Source organism: Bubalus kerabau, chromosome X (genome assembly GCF_029407905.1).
Source record: "Bubalus kerabau isolate K-KA32 ecotype Philippines breed swamp buffalo chromosome X, PCC_UOA_SB_1v2, whole genome shotgun sequence".
In the NCBI taxonomy this organism is placed as follows: domain Eukaryota; kingdom Metazoa; phylum Chordata; class Mammalia; order Artiodactyla; family Bovidae; genus Bubalus; species Bubalus kerabau.
This window is the reverse complement of record NC_073647.1, coordinates 46,214,478-46,239,543: the sequence shown is the minus strand read 5'-3', so window position 1 is coordinate 46,239,543 and position 25,066 is coordinate 46,214,478. Positions and strand designations below refer to the sequence as shown.

The 25,066-nt window shown below is 48.9% G+C and overlaps 1 protein-coding gene and 2 pseudogenes across 1 annotated transcript in view; 1 reads left to right on the top strand and 2 right to left on the bottom strand.

Annotated features, from left to right (window-relative positions):
• The first annotated feature begins 2,134 nt into the window (after positions 1-2,134).
• Positions 2,135-3,543, top strand: LOC129639978 (EOLA-like protein; annotated as a pseudogene).
• An 870-nt stretch (positions 3,544-4,413) lies between these two features.
• On the bottom strand, positions 4,414-6,150 carry LOC129638520 (heat shock transcription factor, X-linked member 3-like; annotated as a pseudogene).
• Positions 6,151-10,665: 4,515 nt separating this feature from the next.
• Positions 10,666-25,066, bottom strand: part of LOC129639977 (melanoma-associated antigen 1-like) — a 33,674-nt gene continuing 19,273 nt past the window's right edge. The window contains exons 3-6 of the mRNA XM_055565266.1: positions 12,002-12,094; positions 11,568-11,707; positions 10,863-11,178; positions 10,666-10,794 (exon numbers count right to left, since the gene is read on the bottom strand). Coding sequence (XP_055421241.1) covers positions 10,666-10,794; positions 10,863-11,178; positions 11,568-11,707; positions 12,002-12,094 — 678 coding nt within the window. The remainder of the gene's footprint in view (positions 10,795-10,862; positions 11,179-11,567; positions 11,708-12,001; positions 12,095-25,066) is intronic.

Sequence of the window (25,066 nt, the reverse complement as noted above, 5' to 3'; positions counted from 1 at the left end):
CAAGGGTCAGCCTTGTAACCAAGCCAGACCCAATGAACAGTGTAACCCTTTGTCACCCAGCACATGGGCAAACGTTCATCCGAATGATGATGCTCGGGACCAGGCAGTGCACGAGGACATGACCCCCTTGCCTGTGGTTGGTGGAGTGGAAACAGGGGAAGCCTTTGTGGAAGGCTGTCTGCTGGCATGTGTCAGCACCTCGGGTGTGTGCCATGTGCACTGGGCCGCTTCCTGCATGGTTCTTCAGTGAGTGTGTGGTCACATGGAGTGGCTATATTGGCATAATGAGTTTTCCCTTCCCTTCCATCAGGAGGGAAGCATCAGTAAATTGTGGGACCCCCGACAATGGGAGGTGTAAACAGACACCGTGTAAGGGTGAAAACAGACACATGAATTTTGCAGATGTGGAGGAATGTGCTCGAGGTGCCGGGAGTGGAGAAGCCATCCCCCACTCCCCCCTTACCCCTGTGGAGAGATGTCCCGACAGACCTGACCCTATGGCTTCATTTGCCAGCAGTCACATCAGGATTGCACCGGGTGGCTCATACTAGGAACCGTGTTGGTTCAGGAGGCTCGGCAGCCGAGGTCGAGATGTCAGCTGACGTTGGCTCTCATGAGGGCTGTGGAGTCTGTCCTATGTCTCCCCCCTCACTTCCAGGGCATTGCTGGCCTTGGTGGGTGTGTCTGGGCTTGGAGAGCTCCGCCTTCCTCTTCACCCCAGTTTCCCCGTGTCCCTGTCTGTCTCTAAATATGTCCTTTGTATGGGGACAGCCATCCTGTTAGAGGAGGGTCCATCCTAATGAGCACACTTGACCCCCGTCAGCTCTGTGAAGACCTTTCCTTTGTCTGTAAGGTCACACTGAGGTGCAATGTGAGTCCTCACACCCTGCAAAGGGTCTGAGGTAGGAACACACTGGAAGGTTCCAAGGATGGAAGGATGGCCTTCATGGCTACAGGAGGTGAATCAAAGGGCGAGGAGAGCAGGCCAGTAGGGTGGGAGCCAGATCATGTGGGACCTTGTGGGCCTGTGAGAACTGTGGCTCTGCTGTGCCAAATGAAGGAAAGGCCCAAAAGGCCCTGGGTTGGGTGCCCCTGGGACTTTGTTCCTGTCCTCATATCCATGTGGAAATGGAGGCCCCTTGCGAGGTGCTGAGACCCTGCTGAGGTTCAGGCTCATGGCTCTGCTCCTCTGCCTCCAGCTCCCTCCAGTGAACGGGCCCCCCCCCCTCCAGGTACAGGGAAAGAAGTGCAAATGGAGATGTGTGTGTTCAGGTCCCCTGCAGTCTATGCCTCAGTGCCACCTCAGCCATTGTATGAGGTGATGGTAACCTAGTGTATTATTTGAGGTCTGAATTCTGTGATACCTGAATGGTGCCGACCCAGGCCCTGGTAATGACATGGAGTGCACCCATCCCATTAGTTTCTGTTCCCCTTGGTTCTTTCTTGAGGCTCTGGGCAGGGGCCAGGGCATCTGCTGACAGTGGAGGCAGTGGTATGGGAAGGGCTAGGAGGAAGGTGGCTCCCAAAGGCATGGGGAAGACACTTGGCAGGGCCATCTGAGGTCCAGGGTGCCCCAGGGCCGAGTCCAGATTGGTTAGCATGGATATGCCCTTAGCATCCCTGGGCTAAGATGGGGGATCTGCAGAGCATGGGCAGTGATGGGGTTGTGGAGCTGAAGGGTGGGATGGTGGCAGGGAGTGGGGGAAGCCAAGCCCAGGACAATGCCTGTCTGTGCTGGGAGAGGACCAGAGCCCTCTGGGCTGTGAAACCAGGGGGCTTGCCCTCCCTCTTCAGTGCTCGCAGGGTTTCAGGGCTCTCTGTCTTGGAACTCACCTTGTGCCTCTCTCACACTGTCCCACCCTCCTTGCTGACCTCCCCACAGACTGCATGTAATGGATGGGTCCTCTGGGTCACCACCCCCCTATCAGTGGACTCTGTGGAGATGAATGGAATGAGCCAGCTCTCTCTGACCCCTGCATTCTGTGTCAGCAGATTTGGAGGGTGCTCCGGCTCGTGGGGCTGAGGTCCAGCCCAGGGCTGTGAGCTTGCAGGCCACTAAATCACACTCCTGACCTTTGTGGTTTTGTGTTTCCGCAGCCACATGAGGCCCTGGGAGCCCTAGGAGCCCTGGGAGATGAAGTTCGGCTATCTGTTCTTCCAACAGCCTTATGCGGGTTTTGTTTTAAATGGTGTCAAGAACCTGGAGATGCCATGGTGGCCCGTGCTACATGGTCACTGGCACTGTACCCTGGCCATCCACATGGTGTACCACGACTGGAAATACTCGGGCTAGTGGGAGCTGCTGGAGCGGAGGCTCAGAATGAGCCCCACCCAAATCCAGGCCTTGCCGGGGAAACGTTCGGCCATGGAGTGATTGTGGGATAGTGACACCCTGCCCCCTGCTTCCCACATGGGCCCTGGCACTGCCCTGGATCTCAGGTGGGTTGTACTTGTTTGTTTTCTGTTGAACTAGTTGGTGGGGTTGGGCGTGGGGGCTGAGGTTTCTTCAGAGGGACAGCAAGGGTCCATGGGCTGGGAACTGGTGGCACAAGGTGCCTGATCACCACTCTGGGCCTCAGTCCCCGTTTGTGCTTGAGGCAGAGGTGCATCCAGGACTGCACATGGCACTTGTCTGTGTGTATGTGTGTGTCCCCACATGTGTGTCTGTGTGCCTGGCAGAGACCATGAGAAGTAGTAAAGCACCCAGCCTGGGTTCCATCCCCACATCGCCTGAAGCTGGGCCTGAACAAGTCCCCTGACTCTCCAGGGATAAGGCCCCACAGCAATGCCTGTCTGCTGGTAAATCCCTTGGGGACCTGATGTCTGCTGGCCCCCGCTGTGGACCTCATGCTCTGTCCCTGCGGCCTGCAGTGGGCAGACTGAAAGCTGCCCGTGTCCTGGTGCATTCCTGGAGCACCAGGCCTCTCCCTTTCATTTCACACCCTCCCTCGCTTGGCCTCGCCCCAAGTTCCCTTTGCTGTGGTGAGCCCTCAGCCAGAGAACCCAGTTCACCTCAGGTTCCCTCTATGATACAGTCTTAGTCTCAAGAAGGTGCAACTTTGAATGACCTTGTTCTCATTCTGTGTCCTGTCTTTGCACGCAGGTCTTGTGGTCATTGGGGGCACTTTGCTGTGCCTAGAAAACCTAGGTCCCAACCAGGTGCAGGAGCTGGAGAATCAAGCCCTGCTACCCAACCTGCGACAGAAGTACATGACTGCGCTGGCCAACCCCCGCTGGCTGCTGCAGCCCGTCCCTGGGAGAGGCAGGAAGGACATCTTCCAGGTGGACATCCTCCAGCACCTGATCCCCTTTGGGCAGGAGGCCTGTCAAGACTGGGCTTTCGAGAGGAAGATGACCAAGAGACCAGCACAGGGTAATACCATGCAGTCAGCACCACGCTCTGGACTTGCCCATCTGGTTGTGTCTGAATTGGCCCTGCACTGCAGTGCCCAGTTGGTGCGGGGCTGGGGGCAGGGTCTCCCCTTGCTTGATGCTGCTCTGGACTCAGTGAGAGACTCCAGGACTCTGAGCTCTACGAATTGATGGTGTTGCCACTCATTTTGGCCCTGCTGAGACTGGGTGGTTGAGAGAAATGTGTTGTTAGGAAACTGATTAGTGTTTTTCCCTCTCTGTTCTGGTGCAAATTCCTAATGTTGGAACAGTGTCCAGGGGATGATAGGGGAAGGCCGGGGGCGGGGCTGAGCATAAGCAGGCAGAGAGGCCTGCAGGCCCAGAAACAGGCCATGGTTTGTCCTTGCATGTGACACTTGTCCTACTATAAAGTGTTCCTTGGCTCTCAAATTATGTGTGTTGGACGCAGTGCCTGGCCGCCTCACATCCAAAGATAGGCTTCTTTTTTTTTTTTTTTAATTTTATTTTATTATTAAACTTTACATAATTGTATTAGTTTTGCCAAATATCAAAATGAATCCGCCACAGGTATACATGTGTTCCCCATCCTGAACCCTCCTCCCTCACCATACCATCCCTCTGGGTGGTCCCAGTGCACCAGCCCCAAGCATCCAGTAAAGATAGGCTTCTAAATACAGCCGTGAGGGCAGAGTGACAAGGGCTGGTGTTCACCTTGTGGAAACCTTGTACTTGTCTTTGGCTTTGGGGTAATGTGTTTGCAAGGCACTTAGTGGCTGGGCTGACCCTGCTTTCCAGTGAGCCTCTTGAGGAGGCCCCTGGATAGGGAGCTGGGATGCTCAGCTGCTGATCAGAAACTTGTGGCATCACTGGGGGATCCTTGAGGAGCCTCTTCTGCTGCAGGGTGTATGACTCATGGAAGGTGACACACCCAAGGTCAGGAGCCCAGCTGAGCCATCTGCTGAGCAACAGGCAAGGCCCAGGGACCAGTCCATCCTGGGTTCCCCTCAGCACTCGGCTCATGGGTCAGACCCTTGGATGAGCCTGTGAAATGCTGCTGTTTCAGATGAAAATGGACCATGGGGACAAGACTGAAGATTGCCTGGGGCATGGGCTTCCAGCCTCTTCGAGCTCACCCTGTGCCATGTGTGAATACAATGGACAGATAGAAAGAACACAGACTCGTAGTTCTCGTTTGATAGTTTATTTACTCCAATGGAGTTTTGCTTGACTTTATTAGAGCCAGAAATCTATTTTTAATTATAAGAGAGTGCTTTTGAGTGTCCCTAGGGATCTGGCAGCTCAGGGATTGGGCTTGTTCTTGAGCTGCTCACAGAGGGCACACTTATAATCTGAGGACTCTCCCTGCTCATCCTCCGCTCAGGGGCCTCATCTGGTGCCATGACTAAAAGGCCCGCCATCAGGATGGAGTAACAGGTGTTCTACAAAGTCATCACCAATTTGTAATCTGGGTACACCAGGGGGCTCTCGGGCAGTTTCCCTGGGCTGTCCCTTTCAGCAGTAGCTGAGGGCACAGATATGGCATTGCTGGATGTGCCCTCTCCAGCCGCCCTGCTGGGGCTGCCCTGCTCATTGGGGAGATGGTTTCCCCCAGTCCACTTGGCTACACTGCCCACAGACCAAAGGTCAGAAAACACAAATGAGCACTGGCTGGGGGTTCTGCGAGCAGTTGGCATCCCCTTCTGGACTTTGTTGCCAGCCTTTTGGGTGAACTCGTTGTGGTGGAATTGAGGACAGTGTCTGGTTGCCACCACTCGCTTCTTTCTCTTTGGAGTTGTTGTTGTGCCAGTGGCAGGCTGAGAAGTTGTTCTGGGGTTGCCTCTCCTCTGGATGTTCTGCAGAAGCAGAGGCTTGTCTCTCTGAAAATTGAAGTTTCGATAGATCTGAAAGGAAATTAATCACTTTAGGCATGAGAGGGGAGAAGAGCCCTTCCTCACCACCCTCCTCCCCACAACAGTCCGGGCCATGCCTAAGTATGAAGACAAGATCTCTTCATTCCTGGCAGCTTATGAGGCCCTAGCATGTCACTCTCTAGAGCTCGCCCAGGGCCGTCTTCACTTGAGGTGTTACTGGCCCTCCCTGACATCAAGTGGCCCCTCAGTGTCTGGAGTCACCCCCATGGATCCTGTCTAAGAGGGGTGGTGGAACACAACAGATCCTGCTTTCTCTTCTTTCCTTAACCACCCTCTCATGAGAACAACATTCTCCTGGGAAATGAAACCCGTCCAGCACTCAGCTCATCTAGTGTAGTCTCCACAAAAGGGCTTTCTACGTTACCAGGAGCTTCTTCCCTGCAGAGTGACTCGAAGGGCGGACTTTCCTGAACCCGTACAGGTTCAGTTCACGGATGAAGCTCTTGATGCTGTCTGTCTCGAAGACCTGGTCTGTGCCTCTGCGCTGGAGTACCTCCATCTGGAAGAGATCTGCCTCGATGACCACTGTATCTCCCTCATCGTTCCAGTGCACAGAGGTGAAGGCTGCATCCTCCACAATCCTCCAGAGCTTCCTGGGGAAGGACAGCCCGAGGATGGCATTGTTCTCTTCCTCTTTGGCCATTTCTGGGTTCGGGCGCTGTGGGTGCGGATTGTCATAGAGGCCTGGATCTGGGCTCTTGGGCTGGTCACCCTGCTTCTCCAAAGCCTCCCCTGAATTCAGGGTTGGATCTGGGGAGGAATCATGGGTGTCCCCTGCTGCAGGCTCCCCGTCAGTTGATAGGATCAGCAGGGCTGCCTGTGACTCATGGGAACTCTGACTAGCCATGGAGCCAGTCTAGCTAAGGAGCACTATCTATCCAAGCAGCGAGTGCTCAGGGAAAACGGGCCTCAGACCATGGTCGGGGTGCCCCATAAATACTCTCTGGAGATTCTAGAATCTGGGTCTTGGGAAAGGCAGCCAATTAAGTGGTCAGCTTCCTTAACTGTTTCATGATGTCACAGAGGCTATGTGGAGAGGCAGCCCTGGACCTGTGTGGGGGAGGGGGTCTGGGGATGGAGATGGGATCCCCAGCTTGGCTGTTGTCTGACAGTACAGAAAAAGTATTTTTCAGGTTGCCTACAAGGGCTCCCTTCTGCTGCCAGGCACATTGTTTCAGGGGCCAGGCCCTGGCTGGGTTGACAAATGTGTCCCTAACTTCACTCCCCTCACTAACAACATACAGGCCTGTGGCTGGCTTTTGCTGAAGGGCCAGGCCCTAGCGAGTCCTAGGTCTGCTACCACCAAGAGAGATCCCAGGAGTCAGATGGGCCCCTGGTGACTGTCCCTCCCAGAAGATGGGGTCCATAGCAGGCTGATTACCCTTACCTGAGTTGGTGGCTCCCCCATCCTTCCCCCTCTTCTAGCTTTGTTGTCTTCTGGCTGTTGCTGCTGGTTGGTTGGTCCCGCTCAGTTGGCCCCAAAGCCAGAGTCCTGTTGTCCTGCCCCCACCTCCACCCAGGTCGAGCTCTCCCCATAGTAGGGCTGTGCTCGAGCACAATGGAGCAACCTCATATTCCACTTGACTGTTCCCAAGCACCTGAGACACAGATTCCCCAGGATGTCGTGTGGGAGGGCAAAGCTAGGTGCTCCGCTGAGCTCACAGCCTCCTGAGCTCTGCCCACCCACAGGTATCATCCCACTGCAGATGATAGACTGTTGTCTTCAGTTTCCAATTTTTCCCATAAACACCACTCTGGTGGCCCTAGAGTATTCTCTTTGGGAACACCTGCATGTGCTTTCCCCCTCCCCTTCCCAGAGCCTCAGATTCAGCCTCCCTGCAGGCTGTTTCAAAAGCCCTGTTTCCTTTCCTCAGTGGGGTGGTTGGGCTTCTGCTACCCCTGGTCCTGGCAATCCATGTCCAATTTGGGTCACTTTGGGCACCTTCCCTTTGAAGGACTTGATTGGGGGCTCAAGGTACAGCCAGTTCTGTTGAAAACAGCCACTTCACTGGTCCTCTCCAAGGCCAGCTCTGATCTTCCCCACCCCTGCCCCTGTCCCCACCACCACTGTGGACCTGTTCTCTGTTACCCAGATGGCAGGCCCATCGAATGATTTTATGGGTTAGGTGCTTTTCAAGGGCCTTCCTTTACACACTCACTCCAAGGAACATGTCTAAGTTGTTGAGCTGGATGTGACCAAAGGAAGCCCCCATCAACCTGTATTTGAAAAAGTATGAGAATCCAGGTGTGGGACTGGATGAAACCTGAGTGAGTCACCGGTCTTTACCACATGTGGGCAGTAGAGCAGTGGGTCTGGAGATGCGTGTTCTCTGGTATTTGTGGGCCACTGTTCTTGAAAATCACTGTGTAGGAAACAGACTGGTACCTTGGAAAGGCCCGTATTTGAGGACCCTAGGGCATTGTCTCCCAGTTCTGCCAGCAGCAGGGTCATTTTCCCTGTGTGAGGACCACAGCCTGGTATCTGAAAGGGGAGAGCTAAGAGGGTGTGGAAGAAGCTCTCCCAGAGGCCTTTCTGCCTAATGACTGGCGGCATGGATGAGATTCAGGGTTCGACTTGAGCTTCTTCATGGCCTTTCTGCTTAAAAGCAGGTTGACAAAGCTTTGCTTCCAGCCAGTTCATCTGACTGGGACATGACTCTGGAGGCTATAAACGTTGGTGGGGGCCCCTGGTGGTTCCTCTGAAGGCGACAGAAGGTCCTGGTATCTGTGGGCAGCCTGACTAGCTGGTCTTTCTTGCTCCCTCCCACGCTTTGGGCCCCTCCTCACCCGCTGGGTCCTGAGGGAGCTGCCTTTTCTGGTCCCCCTCCTCCAGGAAGCACCCAGGCCCTGGCAGTGTGTTTGTGTGTCACCAAGGGGGTCTTTGTCAGCCGTGGCTCGGGACACTTGTGTTGTGCGCACACAAGCCCTCCTGACTTCCAAGGCCTGCCTTTCTCTGCCTCACTCTCCTGCCCCTGTGCTTAGTGTCCACCCCCTGGTTTCCCCAGTCCAAAGGCCCTCCAACTGCTCCCCTCCCTCACTGCAGCTTGGGAGACCTGGAGCCTCAGGGATCCACCTGTGTTCCCTTACCTCCAATATCGGAGGAGCCTCCTGTAGGGTCTTATCCCAGTGGGAACTGGGACCATACAGTCAGGCTTTCCCTCCCTCCTGCTCAGTGATGAGCTGATCAGCCTGGCAGGTTCAGTTGGCAGGAGGCCCCATGGCAGCAGCAGGGACAAGGCGCCACCCTCAGGCTGGAGGCGCTGGGACTGGACAGAGATGCCGGCTCTGAGCAGAGTCAGTTCTCAGCAAGGCACAGAGCAGCCCCACAGGGCTTCTGATTCTCCTTGTCCCCTTCCCTCCACAGGCCTGATTTTTGTCACCTCAGAGGCATCGTGAAGCACTGAGAAGAGGAAGGTATGAGAAGTCGCAAGGTCAGGTGGTGGCCTGGGGTGGGCGGGAAAGGTGGGGGCTCCAGAGGAATAGAGAACATGGCTTTGATCCCACCGCGGCCCTCACTAGCACGTGATCCTGGGAAGATGGCCAAGCCCCGTGGCCTCAGTTCTTCATGTGGGAGGCGAGCGGGTGTGAGGAGCCCCATGTATTGGGTTGCAGGATGGACATAAGGGATGAGACAGAGCTTGCAGGGCCTGGCAAGAGTTGACCCTGTGATAAGAGGGCAGGAATCTTTCACACTGTTGCCCCCAGAAAATCCTCCACTGTCCACTGGATGGGTTTGGCTACTTTGTGGTCCAGGGAAGGTTAGAGAATATGCACCTCAATAGGATGTGGAATTCCTAATTAGCCAAACAGGATGTTTCATAAATAAAACTAAGAAACTTTCCACTTAGACTGTAGTGGACCATAGTGTTAGTCGCTCAGTCATATCTGATTCTACAACTCCATTGACTATAGATTGCCAGGATCCTCTGTCCATGGAATTCTCCAGACAAGAATAGTGGAGTGAGTTGCCATGCCCTTCTCCAGGGGGATCTTCCTGACCCAGGGATTGAACCCAGGACTCCCACAATGCAAACAGATTCTTCATTGTATGGGCTACCCAGAAAGGCCCATTTCCAGTTAAAGGACCTGTAAAATTTGGGTGTGGAGGAGTGTTCCAGCAGGATCCAAGCAGCTCCAGGAAACAGAAGCAGGAACCACTCTTTGCATGAGTCCCAGGTGGTTTTGCATCCAAACACTTACCTTCCATCATTGCACCACTAATAAATGTTGAGTCTTTGATTACAATGCCCAATTACAATGAAGATAATTGAAAGCTAGTTAACACCTTGAGTTCTGGGCCCCCAGGACCAGGAAAGAGAGGGTCAGTCCGTGGATTTCTGGGCATCACTTCAAGGGAGTGAGATGGGAGTTCTTCGGGATTCCTAGCAGATAATGGGTAGAAAACACCTGTGCCATCCTTGTGGTCAGCAGCAAAGTGACAAGAGCTAGGACCCTTTCCATGCTGCCCCCAAAAGAGATCTCTCTGGGCTTTATTCAAGAGCCAAAAGGACACCTTACAGCAATGTCCCATTTCCCCTCCCTCCCATGTGGGATGCACCTCATGTGACTGTGGCTCCTAGACCATCGCTCTAGGTATGGGAGTGTCCTGCTTCTCCCAGTGTCCCCACTGCTAACACAGGGCCTTTCATGGAGCAGAGGCTCCATAAAGGTTTTTTCAATAAATGTGCCAGTGAGGAGGGGGCTGCTTGACTCAGATGAATTGCTACTTCTTTTGATAACCCAGGAAAATCCACATAAACTGAGATCCCTTAGCTGTACCAAATGAACACACCCAAGGTATAAGAAGAAAGAATTCACTACTATCACTTTTTATTTTCTAATTTTTCCACCACCTGTATCACTGCTAAATAGACTCATATTTCCAAAATCATTCTAAATCTAATTCCATGTTATCTTGTGCAGGACCACAGAATAAAATGGAAGTGTTCCTACTCTCACAGAACAGGAAAACTCTTCATCTTGAACTGGTTAAGTACAAACACAGTGTGATGATCAACGTCATTGACATTGTTAGATACTGGAATGCATTGTCTTCTATAAAAAAGAATAACATTTGAAAGATTCCTAAAGAAAACAAAGATGAGCCTCCATGTCATTGTAGAGAACAGGAACACAAAGATGCCACACACCGGGTTCCCCCAATGGGCCAGGACCTTCACTGCTGAGAAGGCTGACTGTTTCCTCTTCAATAACAAAGGGAAGAATCAGCCTCCTTTCCCGCCCCCTAGGACAAGCTGTTGGACATGGGCCCAGAAGGAGCCTGGCTGCTGCTCTGGCTCAGAGTCCTCTTTCCTCCTCCCTCACAGCCTTTGCAGAGGGTTTGGAAGGAGCTGGGACCCCTTCAACCAACTCTGTCCAGATATTCCAGGTCTTTAAACTTGCTGGTCTCCACATAGCCCTGGGGACCCCACAGGAGCTCGTAGCAAGCAGGGTCTTCATCAGGCACCTGCTGGTACACCAGGTACCCCTCCTGCACCCACACTTAGGTGAGCAGCTCCCTGGGCTCCCCATAGATGAAGTGTTCTTACCGAGACACACCCTCATCCTGTTGAGTGCTCCCCAGATCTCCTCAGGGGCGTTCCCGTCCTCCACAGCGATCAGGCACAGGATCACCACCAGGAGGCCGGCCTTGGGCAACCTCTGCCCATCGCTCAGCATCTCACTGAGGGTGAGGCCCAGGGAGGGGACCAGGATATCGGTGTGCTCACTGGGGTCCACCTCCTTCACCTCCAAGCCAAAGACCAGCTGCAAATACTCTGAGGCTTGACCGAAGACCACCAGGAAATGGTCCTGGTAATCTTTGAGCACACTGTTCAGCACTTCTGCCTTTGTGATCGGCTCCTTAGCAAGACACCTGCTGAGCAGGAATTGCAGCAGCTCATTCTTCTTCACCCGCAGTGCATCTCAGAGCCAGGATCTGGCATCTTCCTGGTCACGTGAGCTGCTTAGCACTTCATCTTGCCTGCTGAGGCCATGCTCTTCATATTGGGTCCCGGAGTAGCAGCCATGGCATTGGGAGAGGGCCAGACACCCAGAGGGCTCTGGGGGAGACTGGGTGTTGCAGCAGCAGCCACTTCCTCCAGGGTACCCCGGACCAGGAGAAGGAGAAGGTAGCTGCATCTCCTTCCTCTACTTGCTCCTCCTCCCTCCACCTGCTGCTGCTGCTGGTCCTCCTCCTCCTTCTCCACATTCTGCTCCTCTTCATCCTCCTCCTCCACCTCCTTCTCCTCAACCCAAATGAACTGTGCCTCCATCAGGCCCTCTTCCTTTCTTGGATCCTGAAAGACTCTCTCAGGCTGGAAGAGCTCATGCATCCCTTGCATGATGACCAGGGTTGACGTGCAGACAGGAGTGAAGCAGGGGGACAGATGGGGATCCTGGGCCTGCGGGAGAGGGTGGTTGTGAGTGTCCTCAGGTGAGAAACCCACCCTGGGCGGTCTGATTCAGGCCACTTACAAGTCTCCCCTTGAGGGGTGCTCTCAGGCCTCATAGAGGAGCTCCTCCTAAGCTGCCTAACCCCTGGCTACCTGAAGGAGGACGTGAGGTGGCTCACCAGTGTGCAGTCAGCACAGCTTGAGGTTGTGGGGCTGACATGGTGGGGAGGATTAGGGCCTTTTGGGGTCCCCACTGTTCTGGGATGTGGAGTCCCTGGTGCACACTCAGGGTAGCCAACTCACCTTGACTCTTGGCACTGCCTGGACCTCCTCAGCTCTCTGCCCTATGGACTCGGGCCTCAGACATCTGCCTTTGCCTGCTGGTTCCTGGAGGCCCTGTGAGAGAAATGGAGGGACAACTCGGGAGTAGATTGTGGCACAGACTTGGGCCTTCTGTGTTGGTAGGAGGGGTGGACACTGTGAGGCCCCCACAGGCCACCACCCACAGGGTGGGTGGTCCTCTTGGGGCTTTCTTGTAGTGCCCCCTTTCCCCTGGCACGGGCTGTACCCTCCCCTATGGGCCTTGCAGGGTAGTGACCAGCTGTGAGGGACCAAGAGGTCTCAGACCAGAAGGTATGTTTAAGCGGGGCAGGAGACGCTACTGATGGTGATGGCACAGGTGGCACGTTGGAGGTAGCCTGGAACCTGTAAGCAGCCAGCCTAGAGATTTGCTCCTTTTGTTATTTTTCTAACCAGAACATGCTCCTCTTGTCCCTCTGTGGCAAGGGTTGCAGTGCTGGGAGAGGGGAGTGTACATACTTGAGGAGACACAGCCAGATCTGGCCTGATATTCAGGGCTTCTGCTCCAGAAACTTAGAATCCCACCCTGCCCCCAATAGGACAGTGAAAGCCAATGAGGAAAAGGAAGTCTCTGCCTCACATCTGGCTTCAGACGTGATACCACTGAACTTCCCAGCCATAGGTGCTGGCACACCCTATGGCAAGATGTGACTTGTGGTCCATCAAATCCAGCCCCATCCCCACCCCCACCCCCCTCTGATGATGGTACAGACTGTACAGTGATGCTCCCCCACAAGATCACCCCTTCAAGACCATAATAGATAATTGATGTACTTAAATGCAGATAGGCAGAGAAAAATGGGAAGACAAAAGGACTCGTCTCCACTGAAAGACTGAGAGGAAGTCAGTTCAGTTTGTCAGTCGTGTCTGATTCTTTACAACACCATGAATCGCAGCACCCCAGGCCTCCCTGTCCATCACCAACTCGAGGAGTCCACCCAAACCCATGTCCACTGAGTTGGTGATGCCATCTAACCATCTCTTCCTCTGTCGTCCCCTTCTCCTCCTCTGTCAATATTTCCCAGCATCAGGGTCTTTACCAATGAGTCAACTCTTCACATCAGGTGGCCAAAATATTGGAGTTTCAGTTTCAACATCAGTCTTTCCAATGAACACTCAGGACTGATATCCTTTACGATGGATTGGTTGGATCGCCTTTCAATCCAAGGAACTCTCAAGAGTCTTCTCCAACACCACAGTTCAAAAGGATCAATTTTTGGCACTCAGCTTTTTTATACTCCAGCTCTCAATCCTTACCTGACCACTGGAAATACCATAGCCTTGACTAGACAGACCTTTGTTGCCAAAGTCATGTCTCTGGGTCTTTTTTATTTTTATTTTTAATATAAATTTATTTAATTTAATGGGAGGTTAATTACTTTACATATGGTATTAGTTTTGCCATACCTCAACATGAACCTGCCACAGTTGTGCATGTGTTCCCCATCCTGTACCCCCCTCCCACCTCCCTCCCCTTACAATCCCTCTGGGTCATCCCAGTGCACCAGCACCAAGCATCCTGTATCATGCATCGAACCTGGACTGGCGATTTTTTTCATATATGATATTGTACATGTTTCAACGCCATACTCCCAAATCACCCCACCTTCTCCTACAGACTCTCTGCTTTTTAATATGCTGTTTGTCTGCTCATAACTCAACTTCCACGGACTAAGCTTCCTTTACTTTCATGGCTGCAGTCACCATCTGCAGAGATTTTGGAGCCCAGAAAAATAAACTCAGCCACTGTTTCCACTGTTTCCCCATCTTTTTCCCATGAAATGATGGGACCAGATGCCATGATCTTTGCTTTTTGAATGTTGAGCTTTAAGCCAACTTTTTCACTCTCTTCTTTCACTTTCATTAAGAGGCTCTTTAGTTCTTCACTTTCTGCCATAACGGTGGTGTCTTCTGCATATCTGAGCTTATTGATACTTCTCCCGGCAATGTTGATTCCAGCTTGTGCTTCCTCCAGCCTAGCGTTTCTCATGATGCACTCTGCATATAAATTAAATAAGCAAAGTGACAATATACAGCCTTGATGTACTCTTTTTCCTACTTGGAACCAGTCTGTTGTTCCTTGTACAGTTCTAGCTGTTGCTTCCTGACGCGCATAGAGGTTTCTCAAGAGGCTGGACAGATGGTCTGGTATTCCCATCTCTTTCAGAATTTTCCACCGTTTACTGTGATCCACACAGTCAAAGGCTTTGGCATAGTCAATAAAGCAGAAATAGATATTTTTTTATGGAACTCTCTTGCTTTTTCCATGATCCAGCGGATGTTGGCAATTTGATCTCTGATTCCTCTGCCTTTTCTATAACCAGCTTGAACATCTGGAAGTTCATGATTCACATATTGCTGAAGCCTGCTTTGGAGAATTTTTAGAATTACTCTACTGGCATGTGAGATGCGTGCAATTGTGCGGTAGTTTGAGCATTCTTTGGCGTTGTCTTTCTTAGGAATTGGAGTAAAAATTGACTTTTTCCAGTCCTGTGGCCACTGTTGAGTTTTCCAAATTAGCTGGCATATTGAGTGCAGCACTTTCACTGTATCATCTTTCAGGATGTGAAATAGCTCGATTGGAATGTCATCACCTCCACTAGCTTTATTCCTAGTGATGCTTCTAAGGCCCACTTGACTTCACATTCCAGGATGTCTGGCCCGAGGTGTGTGATCACAAAATCATGATTATCTGGTTCATGAAGTTTTTTTTGTGTGTGTACAGTTCTTCTGGGTACTATTTGCGCCTCTTCTTAATATCTTCTGCTTCTGTTAGGTCCATAGCATTTCTGTCTTTATCGAGCCCATCTTTGCATGAAATGCTCCCTTGCTATCTCAAATTTTCTTGAAAAGATATCTAGTCTTTCCCATTCCGTTGTTTTCCTCTACTTCTTTGCATTGATCACTGAGGAAGGCTTTCTTATCTCTTCTTGCTATTTTTGGAACTCTGCATTCACATGCTTATATTTTTCTTTGTCTCCTGTGCTTTTCACTTCTTTTCTTTTCACAACTATTTGTAAGGCCTCCCCAGACAGCCCTTTTGCTTTTGGCATTTCTTTTCCAAGGGGATGGTCTTGATCCCTGTCTCCTGTACAATGTCATGAACCTCCAACCATAGTTTATCAGGCACTCTATTTGTCCGGTCTAATCCCTTAAATCTATTTCTCACTTCCACTGTATAATCATAAAGGACTGGATTTATGTCATACCTGAATATTCTAGTGGTTGTCCCTACTTTCTTAAATTTACATCTGAATTTGGCAATAAGGAGCTCATAATCTGAACCACAGTCAGCTCCCAGTCTTGTTTTGCTGACTTTATAGAGCTTCTCCATCTTTGGCTGCAAACCATATGATCAATATGATTTCAGTGTTGATCATCTGGTGATGCCCATGGTAGAGTCTTTTCTTCTATTGTTGGAAGACGGTGTTTGCTATGACCAGGGTGTTATCTTTGCAAAACTTTATTAGCCTTTGCCCTGCTTCATTCCATACTCCAGAGCCAAATTTTCCTGTTACTCCGGGTGTTTCTTGACTTCCTACTTTTGCATTCCAGTCCACTATAATGCAAAGGACATCTTTTTTGGGTGTTAGTTCTAAAAGGTCTTTTCAGTCTTCAAAGAACCGTTCAACTTCAGCTTCTTTTTCATTGATTGTTGGGACATAGATTTGGATTACTGTGATACTGAATGGTTTGCCTTTGAAACGAACAGAGATCATTCTATAGTTTTTGAGATTGCATCCAGCTACTGCATTTTGGACTCTTTTGTTGACCATGATGGATACTCCATTTCTTCTGAGGGATTTCTGTCCGCCATACTAGATATAATGGTCATCTGAGTTAAATTCACCCATTCCATTCCATTTTAGTTCACTGATTCTTAGACTGTTGACGTTCAATCTCCCCATCTCCTGTTTGACCACTTGCAATTAGCCTTGATTCATGGACTTAACATTCCAGGTTCCTATGCTATATTGCTCCTTATAGCATTGGACCTTTCTTCTGTCACCAGTCACATCCACAACTGGGTATTGTTTTTGCTTTGGCTCAAACCCTTCATTCTTTCTGGAGTTATTTCTCCATCAATCTCCAGTAGCATATCGGGCACCTACTGACATGGGGAGTTCCTCTTTCAGTATCCTATTGTTTTGTCTTTTCATACTGTTTTTGCGGATCTCAAGGCAAGAATACTGAAGTGGATTGCCCTTCCCTTCTCCAGTGGACCACATTCTTTCAGACCTCTCCACCATTACCCGCCCAATTTGAGAGGCCCCACAGGGCCTGGCTTAGTTTCATTGAGTTAGACAAGGCTGTGGTTCTAATGTGATTAGATTGACTAGATTTCTGTGATTATGGCTTCCGTGTGTCTGCCCTCTGTTGTCGTCTTGCAACACCTACCGTCTTACGTGTGTTTCTCTTACTTGGACGTGGGGTATCTCTTCATGGCTGGTCCATCAAAGCGCAGCCACTGCAACTTACCTTGGACGAGGTATATCTCCTCACTGACACCACTCCTGACCTTGAACGTGGAGTAGCTTCTCTAGTCCCTCCTGAGCCCATGCAGCCACCACTCCATGGACGTGTGATATCAGTCTTGATTATTCACTAGAAAGACTGACGCTGAAGCAGCAACTCCACTTCTTTGTCAACCTGATGCAAAGAACTGTCTCATTGGAAAAGATCCTGATGCTAGGAAGGAATGAAGGCCAAGGACAAGGGGATGAGAGAGGATGAGATGGTTGGATTCCATCGGGGATTCCATGGACTTCAGTTTCAGCAAGCTCTGGGAGTTGGTGATGGACAAGGAATCCTGGTGTGCTGCAGTCCATGGGGTTGCACACAGTCGGACACAATTGAACAAATGAAATGAACTGAAGGCTATAGGGAGAATGCTTTGAACACAAGTTCTTAACGTATCTCAAAATGGAACAGCAAAAGATATTTCCTTAACATGATAGATAAGGAGCGTGCACAGCAACGATGTGTGTGTGTGTAAGTGTGTGTGTGTGTGTGTGAGATGGGGAAAGAGGTGGGGATGAATGAACAGACAGCCTGATGGAGCAGTTTGAAAAGAAGTGTTTCTTTCTGTAGTGAGCTGATTTTTAGAATGAGCTGTTAAAGGAGTCAGAATTGCCTGAATCTTAGAGGTTGCTCAAGCGTGGGGGAAAGCTGAAGTTCAGAGCAGAGAAGCATGGCTATTGTTTAGCCAAGCCTAGTCAGTGGGTATGTTATGGATGACTGTGAGCACTTGGCCAGTCTCTGATGTTGTTTACAATAGGCCAAGTCAGCCCTTCGACAGTATGGTTGTTATCAAAACTGCAAATTCATGTGCTTGATGCGGAATGAGGCCCATCAAAACTAAATGTTAGAGTTTGGAACAGTGAAAGGTTTATTACAGATTCATACAAATATGTGTGTGGCTCTTTCCCTAAGAACTCAAAGTAAATGAAGTTTTTCAGTTAAGTATATTTAAAAGAAAATGTCAGAGAGAGTTTTGGTAAGTTTTTGCAGACTTCTTATTGTCACATCCCTTGTGCTCAAAGTTAGGTCATGGCCAGGTAAGAATGTTCCTATGTATCTCTACCAGATGAATGTTTTTTTTTTTCTGTCATTCTTGCCCTGTCAAGAGAGAGCAAAGTCTCAAGGCACAACTTTCACTTGAAATGTCCCATCCTGGATAAGCAGAAAGAGATCTCATTTGGCAGCTCCTTAGGGGCAAGGTTCCCACATTCTGCCCAGCTCTCATCCTTGATGGAGCCAGGCACCCAACCCAATAGGTCCTGTCTCCTCAGGCTGTCCAAGTGAGGAGACCAGTTCTCAGAGGCTGAGGCCCAGGGAGATGGCCACTGCTAGTAGGTTGCAGAGTCAGGGATGGGGGAGAGTTTCACCACTCCTCAAGGCCTGGGGCAAGGCTACTGGAGGGCAATAGTGAGGGCTCTGGAGCACTACAGGATGTCCTCCCCAGTCAATTCCCTGGGACCTCCAGCTCACCCACTGGCCCAAGGCTGGGTGATCTCCAGGTCCTCCAAAGGAATGCCTGAATTTGCCTCTTCTCTCACTTTCCAGCTGATGACCACCATATCACCCTTCCTTAATCACTTCCCCAGTACTCCATTCTTGACAGTAACTGGGGGGTAGGGCCCACTGTGGTGCTGATCAATAGCTGAGCAGGACAACGAATGGTCACTCATTGACAGTTGGCTGCTTGTGAATGGGGCCATCTGATGCACCAAGCAAGGCTGAGCTACACCTGTTGCCTAGGAACAGGGTGGGTTGAAATGAAACACAACAATGGCTAACTGCATAGGGCTGTGCTCACTCTGCTCTGTTACATTGTGAATAGAATAAGAATCACTGTAAGGATAAGGTATGTTAAAGAAGTTCTCAAGCTGGGCTGGCTTTGACATTCTTGTTGGCTTTGACATATTAGCTAAAATATATGCGGCACATGCAATCAAGTGGCAGCTGTTGGAGGGGCATATTGATAAGCACTGTTGACTGCCATGTTTACTGGCATTCCCAGTACATGACTGGGAATACAATGAAAAGAAAGATGTACAAAAGTTAAACAAGCATGTGAAATCAAAATCTGCAGTGGGAAAGAAGTCCGTCAAAAAGATTAAAGCACACTGGACCCAACGTATCCTTATGGAACAGAGCAGCATGAGCACAGCCATTAGCAGGTAGCCATTGCTTTGCCGTATTACTCCACATCCTGTTACTAAGCATCAGGTATTGGCCAGCAATTGGACAGTGCATCGCTCGACCCTGCCAATAATCAACCAAGTATCAGTGAAATACCTGCTGGTACTTCTCCTGCTCAGCTATTGTTCAGCTCCACATTGGGCCCTACCTGATGAAAACTGTCAATGAGGGACCACTGGGGAAGTGATTCAGTCAAGAGACAGTGCTGCATTGGTCATCTGATCCTGACCTTTGGACAAATTATTATTTTTTGTTTGTTTGTTTTAATCGGGAATGTATTTCTGGTAGATGGGGCTAGTTGAGTTTCCCTACTCAATATGAGAGCTCAAGTGTCCCCAGCAATATTAGTGGAGGAGACATGTATGACTTTCTTGGCTCTGATGTGTAATTTTATGGAGATGGTGTATAGACCCTGGGGCAACAGACTGAGGATTCACCAAGTCTTGGGGTCTCTACAGCTCATTGGAGTAGCAAAAACATCCAAGCTGCTATTAACTACCTTTATCCATGTTAAGTTCTTGCTTTTAAGTTCCTTAAGCCCCTCAAGAACCCCCACTAGGAAGAGAGTGGGCGAAAGAGGAAATGACAAGACAACTCTGGGGGACAGATTTGGAATGAAAAGTGTTTGGTAGAGGTTCATACAGGGATGGAGGAGGCAGGAGTGTTAAAGGGGGACATATAAGTCAAAAAATAAAGGGCACTGAAGGAAAGTCTGAGGGTCATGAGAAGAAACACCATGCCCCTGAAACACCACTCCCCAGAATCAGACACACAGAGGTGTCAGGGGTGAGAAAGTTGTATCATGGCCTCCCTCAGAATCCACTAACCCATGTTGATGGGCACAGTGGTGCATTGTGATGTCTAAGAACCCAAAGCCACCATTGGCTGGGGGAGTGCCCAGCTGACCAATCAGATTGAAGTGTGTGGCTCCTCATTGTCCTGAGAAGGTATATATAGGGAGGTCAGAGGCAAAGATTCTGGGTTAGACCATTTCATGCTATCATCATAAGGTAACCAGGAAGCCACGGCAGCCAAGAAGAGTTCCAATGCGGTGTGCTTCAAGGGTGAAAGGACGAAAGAAGACCCTTTGTTCACAGAGATACAGAGGCAATGGGAAGGTAAGATTATTTCATCTATGCTCCCCATGTTTTCCATTGACTTTGCTGCCCAAGACCTCTACACTGCCCTTGCCTGCCAAAAGCCCTCATCAGCCCACATCCCTTTTCATGAAGTCTCCCTTCCAACTCATATGTTATACACTTTCTCAAAATTAATACCCTTATCTTGTCTTTCAAGGCACGGAATATGACCTTGAGGGTCAGAAGACTTCTAAAAGGAACCTTGAGAAAGAAAATCCGATCATATGCCACTCAGTCGAAGAAGGTAAAGAAAACAAGAAAACCAAAATGTTTTTTCTCCTGCTGTGCACATAAGAAACTGAATGAAAGCCGAAAAGGGTACCAAAATATGAGGCAGAGTCAAAGAAGGAGGCAGAATCAAAAGAGAAGGTAAGCTCAGCCACTGCAGAATGAGAGACCCTGGAGAAGTATAAGCTGGGCAGACAGTAACTGAATAGAAAAGGTCAGACAGTTTACAATTGTGTCTCCAGAGGTCTGCTTTCTTCGAAATGGCCAACCAGGAAAAGACTGACTCTCACACTAACATAGTAAACTGAATGCTGTGATTAAAATACACATCAAATGGTGAAAAGATATTTGCGTGTGTGTGAATTTTCTGATGGGAAGGGAGTGAAGGAAGAAAAGAGGTGGGCACCTGAATGGGGAGGGATATGGGGTCCCAAGAGCTGCGGGAAAAGACCCTCAGGTCCCAGTTAGTCAGAGAGTAGAGGTCCGACTGGGTCAGGAGTCTGCACTGAAGGTGAATAACCCTGCTTAACCATTGATCTCAGTGGCAAGGAGTTTTGATGCAGTGTTACTGCCATTGTTTGGGGTGTGCAGTGATATCAGGGTCTAGATTGCCACAACCCAGATGAGAAGAGGGCTTCACATGGGGATGGTGAATGTCAGACTTCCCCTGATTTAGGCAGGCAGACATCACCTCCTGGCCATTTACGTCTTAATGGGCTTTGTTGCATCACTCACCTATGCTGTCAGCTAAAGATGCTCAGGAGGCACAAAATGCTGATGCAACTAAAACCCACCGTTAGCACTCCCAAAGATTAAAATAATGTTTGGAGGAATCAGACCAAATATCAATTAGGCCACTGTAATCTTAAGAAATTTGGGGGAGCACTATGATCCCAAGGGCAGGGCAGTGGAGGTGGCCAAATCCCGGTGCAGATGACTAACAGGATCACGACACACAGATAATGTTTTTGGGTATGGGGCACCATGCAGTTTGTGGGATCTCAGTTCCCTGACCAGGGATTGTACAAGTTCTGCTTCTACTGAAAGCATGAAGTCCAAACCACTGGACAGCCAGAGAAGTCAGGACAGAGACTTTTGATAAAATATCAATATAAGACTGTGTAAAAGCTGGTATTTTATTTATCACCATGCCCTGGTATTTCTAAATAACTACAGTCATAAAACATTCTTCCCCAATAACCTCTTCTGTTAGTTCAACTTCTGCAAGTTTTCGTGGTTTAAAAAAGAAGAGTTTCGAATATTTAATTTCGTGTTCACTTTAATTTTGAAGTGTTTGAATAGTTTCAAGGAGTAGTCAATCAAATATGGAGATATATAAAGCCAAGTCTCTACCAGAGGAAGCCCGTGTGTTTTCAGAAAACTTTTTAGAAACAATTAAAACAGAGATTCACCATCAGCATCAAAAGAGCTGAGTTCAGATTTTAAGTAAATGCTACAGTATCTTTTATCTGGACTTCAGCTCCCTAGTTAAATCTTTCTGGCACTTTAACTCCTGAGAGACACAGTTGATGATTGAAAGTCAGTCACAGAATGTGATTTAAAATCATTAAGAGTGAAGGAGACCCTGGGTTTGTTGTCCTTTCAAAGGAAGTAGGAGAACTATCAACTCTGCCTGTGAAGATTAGTCAGGTAAGCAGATATCAAGATGATATGGAGAGAGAGCCCTGATAGGTGGGTGCTGTGATTCCAGATCTGTATATATTATCACCATTTAACACTATCACACTTTAATGCCCTGTTGTAGGACTGACTAAAATAATTGCTGTTAGGGGAAGGTAACAGATTACTAGGCCTGAAGAGCTGAAAGTGAAAGTTACTCAGTCACGTCTGACGGTTGGCTACCCCATGGACTATACAATCCATAGAATTCTGCAGGCCAAAATACTGGAGTGGGTAGCCTTTCCTTACTCCAGGGGATCTTCCCAAACCAGGGATAAAGCCCAGGCATCCCACAGTGAAGGAGGATTCTTCACCAGCTGAGCCACAAGGGAAGCCAAAGAATGCTAGGGTGGGTAGCTTATCCCTTCTCCAGCAGAGCTTCCCTACCCAGGAATTGAACTGATGTCTACAGCTTTGCAGGCAGAATCTTTCCCAACTTAGCTATCAGGAAAATCCTGAGGTGGACCAAAAGTGGAGGTTAGAGGGCCTTGTTTCCCTAAAGTAGCGCTGGTATATATTTTAATATTCGTGGATATACTGCCACCTTGCAGAAAGAATTGAGGATGCATAAAGTTTAAAAAGGATTCAAAAACTCTTAGAGTTGAAAGAGAAAAACATAAACATTAAGTCATGAGTTGAGAAAGGGTATATCCATTTAGATCAACAACAATAAATCAATATCAGAAGTCTGTAGCTGTCCTGGAAAAGGACAGTATATTGTGATTCAAACATGACAAGTCCTATTGCAAATGCTGTGTTGTATGCGGGTTGGGGGTTTGCTCATTAGCACTCACAAAGAGTAGTAGAAACTCTTTATACTTCCACTTATACAGGTTCGCTATGAAGAGATTGCAACTGACCCCTCAATCTGTGGCCATAACAACCTCTATTGATTGATACAATGATTTCCCTAAGACCTTCTAATTTCCTCTATGCCTGTGTCCATCCTATCTTCTGTGACTCAGAGACTAGCAACCATCTGAGGCTAGCCTAATAGTCACCTCCCAAGCAAATGTTCTTAATCATTCTCTTGTGCATTAATATTTTCACGTTCTCTAATCACTTGTAGTTCATTACATGCGGTTTGTAGGATAGATTTTTGAGTATGTATCTTCTCAGAAATGCATGCCAGAGAGGTAAACAGATTAGAAATCAACAGGGTGGTAATATAAAATATTATCAGAAGTTGGATTATCTAAGACTGTAAGGGAGAGAATCACTCTCTTCTGCAAAGTATGTCCAAGAATCTGTTTGAAAATATAGTAAAAACCATGAACTAGAGAGTGGATCAGAAGTCAAAGGAACTTAAATGAGAAGCTTATTTTTTCAGTAGTCAAGAGGAACTCTATGTCTTTGTATTAAGACCACCCATTTACATGACACCAAATGCAAAAGCCAAAGCATTGCCCATGGACTCATGATGAGTGCAGAATCCTGCTGGCCCAGAGGCTTCTCTTGATTGGCAGAGGTCAAGATTAAGTGTTTTTGCCTAGGGTCAGAATGTATTGCCTAGGGTCAGAACGTATGTGCCCAGGATCACATCCACGGATCAGCAGGAATCAAGTGGGATTCCCCAAACTTTACATGCCCCTGGCCAAGTCCCTTACTCCAGTGCCTTTCCTACAGGCTTGTCATTCATTACTGCCTTGAGATGAACATGATTAAGTTTCCCCTCACCATCTCTTCAATTACCTGCCGTGTGTAACTAGAAATCTGAATGCAAAAGATTGAAAGAGGACCCTTACCTTATACCTAATAATAAACTAAACTCAGAGTTGATTAAAGGTTTAAATGCAAGATCTGAAACTGTAAATCAACTAGAAGAAAACATCCTGGAGAAGTTGTAAACATTGGTTTTAGTAGTGATGTTATATATGTGACACCAAAATCATAGGCAAGAAAAGCAAAAATAGAAAAGTAGGACGACTTCAAAACCATTAAACTGCCTCCCCCAAAGAACATCAAAAACACCCCTAAATAGAAGGTAAGCTGATGCTTACCAAATGGCAAGTTAGGGCGAGGGGAGGAATTGGGAGTTGGGGATTAACATATATATAGACACCACTATATATAAAATAGATAACCAACAAGGACCTACTACAAAACCACAGGCAACTCTGCTAGAAATTCTGTAACAACATTAATGGAAAAATAATTTGTAAAGGAATAGATATATGGATGTGTGCCTGTGCAAACTCAGTTGATTTAGATGTTCCCTACTCATTGTGACCCTATGGACTGTAGCCTGCTAGGCTTCTCTGTCCATGAGATCCTCCAGGCAACAATATTGGAGAGGCTCGTCATGTCCCTCTGAGCATATCTTCCCTACCTAGGCATTGAACCCAAATCTCCTTCATTGCAGGATGATTCTTTAACAACTAAGCCAAGTGGGAAGCCCAAATATATGTATATGTAAAGGCAAATCATTTTGCTGGACACCTGAAACACAACATGGTAATTCAAATACCCTGGAATGAAAAAAAAAAAAAAAGAATCCATCAAAATGTAGAACAATTAGCTCCAAAAACTGATTGGAAAATGCAGAAAGATTCCCAAACTTACTCTCAAAGAAAGATCCACAGGGAATAGGGTATGAAGAGAAAAGGAGGGAATAGGGTATGAAGAGAAAAGGATGATTCAAGTCCTGACGTGTATCCATGGGAGAGGTCTCAGAAAATGAGGGAGATTACACGTTTGGAGATATGCCCTGGGTGTGAGTGTTTCGAGCCATATATTGGACACACAAGTCATGGGGTCTGACACAGGGAAGTGAAACACCCTTAAATGGTTGCAGGGCTATGTGGACTAACAGGAGGTCTGTGGGAAGCCCGGACTCCCCCTCCAGGAGCATGTGCTCAGGGGCTTGCTCCCAAGACACAATGAAGAGGACAGATAGAGACCGAATTTGTGGATGCCTATTTTCCCAACAACTGCCCACACTTAAACACTCCCTGCTTACTTGTGTGGTCGATCTGCACTGGAGCAGGGGCTGCCATGTCCAGGCAGACAGCTGGGATGTGGGAAACAGAGGTGCATCTGGCCCAGGGCAGCATGTCGGTGGAAGTGCTTGGGTCATGCTCCTGAAGGTCACTTATATAGGCAGCGTATTAGGAGAAGTCCTGATATCTGACAGAGGCCAAACTGCCACAGCAGATGATTCAGTAGGTGCCAAGAGCCCAAGAGGGCCTCACCTGCCCAATAGCACCCCTCTTCAACAGGGCAGGGAAAGCAGAAGCTGGGGGAAGTGATCAGCTGT